The sequence below is a fragment of the Danio rerio genome, chromosome 13 (genome assembly GCF_049306965.1).
Source record: "Danio rerio strain Tuebingen ecotype United States chromosome 13, GRCz12tu, whole genome shotgun sequence".
Classification (NCBI taxonomy): Eukaryota; Metazoa; Chordata; class Actinopteri; order Cypriniformes; family Danionidae; genus Danio; species Danio rerio.
In genome coordinates, this window is record NC_133188.1 from 36428230 (window position 1) to 36435682 (window position 7453).

At 38.8% G+C, this 7453-nt stretch overlaps 1 protein-coding gene and 1 long non-coding RNA gene across 5 annotated transcripts in view; both read right to left on the bottom strand.

Annotated features, from left to right (window-relative positions):
• The window catches only part of LOC103912024 (uncharacterized), a 59768-nt gene extending 52338 nt beyond the window's left edge, over positions 1-7430 (bottom strand). For all 4 annotated transcript variants that reach the window (XR_012388816.1, XR_012388814.1, XR_002459884.3 and 1 more), the window contains exon 1: positions 7324-7430. This is a non-coding gene — a long non-coding RNA (uncharacterized lncRNA). The remainder of the gene's footprint in view (positions 1-7323) is intronic.
• Positions 4845-6736, bottom strand: kcnf1b (potassium voltage-gated channel, subfamily F, member 1b). Its single transcript, XM_005156957.5, has one exon. It carries the CDS (start codon positions 6494-6496, stop codon positions 5042-5044), a length of 1455 nt encoding a protein of 484 aa, XP_005157014.1. The 5' UTR covers positions 6497-6736; the 3' UTR covers positions 4845-5041.
• Positions 7431-7453: the final 23 nt, after the last annotated feature.

Here is a 7453-nt window from a genome sequence, read left to right on the forward strand (position 1 = left end):
TATTAGCACACACTCATTGAGTGAATCTTCCACAACATGCTCCCAGCTGCTCTCTTTTCAGTCTCTCTCTTCACATAAACACACTTCACATCTAATCTGTGCACAATAATGTATATGTAATGTTTATATGTAGGATTTAGCATGTTATAAGCATTTGAACTCACAAACTTTGACTATTTTAAGAATAAGAGTTAAAATCATGTTGGTGTTAACTGGAAAGTGTAATATTTAGCAATAACGCATGCAAACAGTCTTGCTAAGAGGAGATGTGTGAATGTCTGTGGGGATTACACACAAAAACCGACACTCAATCTCACACTCCAGTGATTGCTCAGACATACAGGACACTTAAACTCTCATACATGCACACAGCAAATACAATAACAAAACTGAAATGATGTGCTCTCTTATATTTTAACCAAACGCAATTTAAGAAATATAAGTTATATTAAAGCCACATTTTTGTTTGTACATGCATAAAATTTGTAAATGTGTAACATCAAACAAATGTACAAAATTACCGAATAAATGCACAAATACACTGAATAACAAACTAATTAGGTAACTTTTAATAAAAAAACAGGCCCACATTTTGACCAATAAATGTATTAACACTCAAGAAAGGCTAAATTATCTACTTTAATAGTGAGATTAGATGTTTGGAGAACCATTCCCCCAACTTAGTTGACTCTGACTGTAAGTACAAAGACAATAGGAGAATTGTTTCTTTTTGTTTGAATTCTTTCATCCAATCCACCAAGAAACACTCAACAAATGACATCAGACTAACATGGGAGAATCCAACCTAGTTATCTCAGAAGAGGATAGGTTGAATATCTGCTCTGTACAGGCTACTTCCAGCTCTGGTATGTGGCAAGATTTTTGCTGGTGGAATCTTACCAGATACTTTAACTCCCAAGTTAACATGCATGCAAACACGAGAGAAGGATAGGGAACAGTGCTGGAGGAAATGTGGGAAAGACTTAGCAAACCATTTTCACATATTTTGGAGTTGCCCAGTCATTCAGCCATAATGGCAGGATGTAATGCAAGTAATACAAAATATTTTTAGTGATGGAATGGGCTTTTCTTTTACAACAATTTACCTAGGAAATATTGCAGCCAACTGGTAAAAGACAACTACTTATAAAAAATGTTTAGCAACCAGTAAGAAAACTGACTCAAAAGTGGCTGAAACTTGAAGCCTAAAAAATCTGAATGGTTGGATATCGATTTAACATTCAAAATATGCAGAGAATGACTTTTTCTTTTAAACCACAAGTGGAATACCTGAAATATTCTGAGAAACGGATTGTACTCATGCCTTTACACAATGGAAACTTTATATATATTTGCTAATGTGTCCTTTTAAGTTCTGGTGTGTTATTGTATTCTTTATTTCTTATTTATCATTTCTTACTTGTATTTTTTTCTCTCTTTTCCCTTTTTTATCCTTAAAAAAGAGAAATAAAAATAAAGTATAAAAAACACAGACAATATTGATTAAATTAATCCTTTAAATAAATATTAGTTTCATTTCTAAACAATTTTTAAGGCAACCTTAACTAAAAACATATACGGGTCAAAGACATCTGATTTTGGTTGTTAAGATTTTTACATAGTTATTTTATATTCATAGAAAGCATATTAAATAAAAGTAAAGTGTCTAATGTTTAAAAAAAAATTTGTGTGAGAAAAATGAGTAATCATTTATTGTTGCTGATGGATTTCTGTAAGGATGAAACAACATAATTATTCTGATATTCTAAATATATATAAAACAATAATTAATATTGCTGAAATGTATTATATTTTAGAGGATTAAAAACTTTTCTTGTTGACAAATTCATAGTTCATCAAGTTTAAGGATAGTGACAATGTATAGAAAAACACAATTAAGTGCTATTTTGTATGTCATCATCTGATTATTGTTGTAAACATGTCTGTCAATTTTTTTTTTTTTTTTTGTAATAACACTACCTGACAAAAGTTGTTGATCCCAGTTGTCAAAGCAACAAATAACAAATTGACTTCTAGTTGATCATTTGGAAAAGTGGCAGAAGGCAGATTTTTTTGATGAATCATCTGTTGAACTGCATCCCAATCATCACAAATACTGCCAAAGACCTACTAGAACCAGCATGGACCCAAGATTCTCACAGAAAACAGTCAAGTTTGGTAAAGAAAAAAATATGGTTTGAGATTAAATTCAGCATGGGGGCTGTGCAAGAGATCTGCAGAGTGGATGGCAACATCAACAACCTGAGGTGTATCAAGAGGTATTTGTGCTGCTCATTACATTAAAAACCGCAGCAGAGGATCTTCAGCAGGATAGCTCATAATTCAGCCGCCACATCAACGTTCCTGAAAGCACTGAAGGTCAAAGTGCTCCAGAATTGGCCAGGCCAGTTAGCAGATATGAACATTATTGAGCATATATCTGGGGTAAGATGGAGGCATTGAAGATGAATCCAATGTAGGAAAGTCTTGCAAGAATGCTTTCTTTGCCATTCCAGACGACTTCAATAAGTTATCAGAGTCATTGCAGAGATGTATGGGTGTAGTAGTTCAAACTCAGGAGTCATACACAATTTTAATTGTTTTTAACTGCATTAACTACTCTTTTTAACTACTTTATATTCTATTCTGTACAATATTTCTGTTAGGTAACAAAACTTTTGTCTAAGCAAAGTCAAACCTTACTGTCCTAATTAAATAATTAAAAATCAAGGCATGATCATATTTCATTTTGGTAAAATAAGCGTAATCTAGAGGCCTTTGCCTTTCATATAAGCCACGTCTGATACCAAATGATCAACTAGAAATCAAGTGTTTATTTGTTGTTCCTTAAACTTGGATAGGCAACAAGACTTTTGTAAGGCAGTGTAAACTAAATTTAATGACATGGTGTCTTCAGTAAATCGTGGTAAATAACAAGTTTTACTGATATCAGAAAAAAATGTAAACAGTACACCATCAAGCAGAGGAAAATTCCAGATGGAAACAAAACTTGCTGGCATCATTACAGCCTGAACTTTATTTAGATCCTGTTAATTGGCATAGATGTTCTGAAGATAACATTGGTCCTTCATGTTCCCATGGTGATAGAGGCCCAAGAGATATGATTGGTGCAACAGAAAACTACAAAACCACCCAATGACAGGACAGCGCAGGTAGACTCAATTAACCGCTCAAGAAAGCAAGATTCAACCTGTGTACATACACAGACATCAATATCCAATACAAACATCACAAAGCCAAAAACTCCTTTACAAAACTAGTACACTGCAGAGAACAAAAAAAAAAAAGCCCTAAAGAAACCTTTAAATTATTTACACAAACCCACACCCACGGTCCTCTTGCTGTGAATCTAAACTATGTCAGCTATCTTATCATGCTTCTAGGTGCCAGGGTAGCCATCTTGTCGGAGCGTTTGGAGGGTGTATGTGAAAACCCCTGCCGCGCAGACATGTTCGAATGATTCTCTATATACCAACCAGACACACAATCCCTCTATAAACGCTCAGTATCGGATCTGATGACTGACACCAGCCCACATCATGCCGAGGGTCCTATTCTTAGCCTCCAGCGGCTCTTTGCTGAATTCTGGCATGTTTGGGTGGATTCTGTGACTCATTTGTTTTTATCTGTGTGCTGAAATGTTGAGTCAGGAGTTGATGATCAGGAAAAAGCATTAGGGATAAGGATGAGAGTGAAAAAAAAAAGTCAGCTGAAATGCACTTTAGAAAAGCCCTTCCGAAGCACTTGTTGTGCTTTTGAGTAAATCTGAAAGTACAGCCAAATGAATGACACTATGGCAAAGATGAAGATAATGCTTTCTACATGGGCAATGTGGTTGAATGTATTTCTGATTACCAGCGGATGTGTTAATCAGTGCAAGCACTCCAAACCATATTTAGCACTGACCACTTGTAATCAAATCAATGTGAGGAGGTTATTTGGAGAAGGAGAAAGAGAAAAACAGAATGGGAGAATCTTTGAAAAGGGATCATCAGTTATTTTAGTTTGGAAATGGAGTAGTTACAATTTTTAGTCAACAAGTGATCCAAACTTCGGCCCAGTAAATAAAAAAAGACTGACAATAACTCTGTCTCTTGTCTAAATGATAAGTCCTTATAATACTGAGAATGGAAGTAAAACATCACTATTATAAAACAGACAGTTGGCGTTTACATGAATGCCACAGCTTCCTAGCAACCAGTAAAAAATACATTTTGAAGTATTGTATGTCATTTTAGACTATATTAAATTCTGCTATGATTAAAAGGAGCGAGCATTTGCGAATGATATCAGGAGCTTACAGTGACACTGAAGGCTGCTGAAGATTCTGATTTCCCTTTACAGAATAAATGCATTTTAAAACATCTTAAAAGTTATTTTTGAAACATCATTAGGAGATATTATTGATTCTACCGACCAAATAAATCTAGTACAGCTGAGCACAAGAAACTTTATACAATTAAAAAAAAGAAAAATAACATTTGTGCAAGAAGGTTGCTTTCTTCAGATATTTATTTTGCTACATCTACATGAAGTTAAACAAAAAAACCTCCCAAATCATAATGTCAGCTCAGCCATTTCACATCCAAAACATGATCACACATCTGATAAAAAGGAGAAGTAGCTATTTCTTACCTCACATTTTGGTAAATCAGTCATAATTTTACACACAAATTCTAGATGGGCACTTTAGGTGGACGCTGCTCATACTGATTTTACACCTGTTGCTCGTGGTTTATGTTTGTTAGAGATGAATATGATGTTAAATATTACAGAAATTGTATCTAATATCTGCGCAATAAATATCTGCCAGGCATACGCAGTAAGTTTGACATGCACTTTATTTAATGAAGACAAAATAACACTTTTAAAGATGAACTGATTTTTTGATGTCCAGTATGAACAACACAAGCAGCTTGACGGTCACATTAGAGCACAATAGTTTATAGCGCGCAAGCACCATAACAACACACGCTCTGGTGAAACTTAAGGTGCTTTTTGACTTTCTTTGACTTTTCTTCTAAGTCAGGCTTTTCTTCTTCAGTGGCTCTCTCTCAGTTCTGTGCGCTCCCGACAGAAGCGGGATAAAAGTATCGCTACGCGACGCGCGCATGGCACCTTCCCACGCTCTCCCGGGCGCGTCAGACCTGCGCGAGGCGCTTCTGACAGTGAGCTCGAGCGCGCGCAACTCCATGAGCTCGAGCTCGTGCTTGGCGGCGGTTTCGAGCACCTTCTGCTTGTTGTAATAAATGACGAAGTTATTGATGATGGGGTGGATGGGCAGAGCTATGGCGATCACCCCGCACAGAAAGCTAATGGCCGCGTTGCACCGTCCCAGGGTGGTTTTTGGGTAGATGTCCCCATATCCTACAGTGGTCATGGTGATGATGGCCCACCAGAACGACTGTGGGATGCTTCTGAATAAGGTCTCTGGGTGGCTCTGCTCCATGGTGTACCCGAGCGCAGAGAAGACGAAAATGCCCACCCCCATGTACATAAGGAGCAGCCCCAGCTCCTTGAAGCTCCGCTTGAGCGCGTACGTGAGAGTTTGAAGTCCAGAAGAATGGCGCGCCAGCTTGAAGATCCGCGCAATGCGCATGATGCGGAGTGCCTGCACCGCCTGCTGCACGTTGACTAGCTCCATCATGGCCGTGCCAAGGCACGTGAGAACCAGTACCACGTAAAATGGCAGAACAGCCAAGAAGTCTATCATGTTCATGAAGGAGAGCGCAAAGCGCAACTTGTTAGGGGAGGATGCGAGGCGCAGCACGTACTCCACCGTGAACCAACCGATGCACGCCGTCTCGATAGCGTCCAAGCTCGGGTGCTCAACGCGGTTCCCTTCAGAATCCTCCACCTGGAGGTCCGGTAAAGTCCCGAGACACATGACCACAGATGAGATTAAGATGAACAGGAAGGACACGACGGCGATTACGCGTGCGGGGAGTGAAGACTCTGGTTTCTCCATGAGCTTCCAGACGAACTTCTGCCACCTCTCCGTGCGGCTCACAGCAGGGTCACATTCCAGATCATCCAGAATCAGCTTCACCTTGTCCGCAATCTCAGCCAGTTCTTCCTCTTTCTCGGTTAAGTTACTCTTGCAACATTCATCCAAGTAGCTCAAGTCAATCTTCCAAAACTCCATCTCCTTGATGAAACAAATAGGACAAATCCCGCGCTTCATGTGGACCTCCCCAAAGTAGTAGACTTCTACGATGCATTTAAATGAATCGGGGTCCCTGTCGAAGTAAAATTCTCGTTTCCCGGGATCATAATCATCACAGAGTGAGGAAATGACATCAAAACTACGAGTTGGGCAGTTGACGAGTTCGGCGAGCCTGCTGTCCGGATAGCGATTAAGAATGTCCCCGCACAGCACCAGCCGCACACCGCCGATGTTCACGGCGATTTCCTTCTCATCACTGCTCGAAGAGCTGTTACAGTGTGCGAACCGGGTCCTCGGCAGCGTCCACATCCTCGCACTTCTAGCTTCAAAACATTTAAAAAGCGCTAAAAACTGAATTGTAGGCAAAAGCGCATGGAGACGCGGGGACCTCTTATGTCAAAAGAGGACGCAGATTGGTTTTCTATGCACTAAAGTAAGGCTAAAATAGTAAAACGAAAGCATTTTGTCCTGTAAACAGGAAAACGGTTTGAAAAGAAAAAGACTCAGGAGAGCCACATCTTCATTCGAGCAGACAACATTCTGTGCGCTTTTGCGCAGTGAAAGCGCGCAGTTAGCATGGCAGTAACAGGTCTCCCCTCCTCTCTGCGCGTACCCCTCTCTCTCACTCGCTCTCTCTCTGTTCTGAAACCCCCAACCCTTTATTAAAGTATCTAGCCTGGTGTTCCTGTCAGAAATTTTGGCGCAAATATTAACGATTGAGAAAAGACTCGGATTACCAGGAATTTCTAGATTGTATATTTGGAGGTAATTTCGAGATGTTTAGGGGTAATTTGTTTATTGTTTTCTGAGGCGTCATGTGATTTGATTTTCGATGGCGTCACATAAAAAATATAAGATCTGACGCGCTTGTTTTTTTTTTTTTTTTTTTTTTTTTTTTTTACTTTTGTGATAAACCAACTGTAAACCTTTGACAATGGTGGTGAGAAAAAAATAATACTCATTGGCAAAAAAACATATTCTGCCGTAAATATATAGTGTCATTATGTATATGCATTGTTTTCTCTTTCCATTTACAGGCAATTGGTGTAACATGAGAATATAACAAAAACCCTAATTGAACAGTCAACATAATTCAGAGCGGGGTTGTAAAAAGCTTTAGTTGTTCACTCACTTACCTGTTACTTGCACAGTTCATGATGAGAACAAGAACCTGGAAGCTTCCATCACGTCAAAGCTGATTTATACATCACAGGTCTGTTTCACAGAAAGAGCGCATGTGCTTAATAAAACCACTGGATAGAGGTT

Excerpts from the sequence above, each read along its gene's own strand:
- kcnf1b (XM_005156957.5), bottom strand. The coding sequence starts at position 6,496 with ATGTGGACGCTGCCGAGGACCCGGTTCGCACACTGTAACAGCTCTTCG.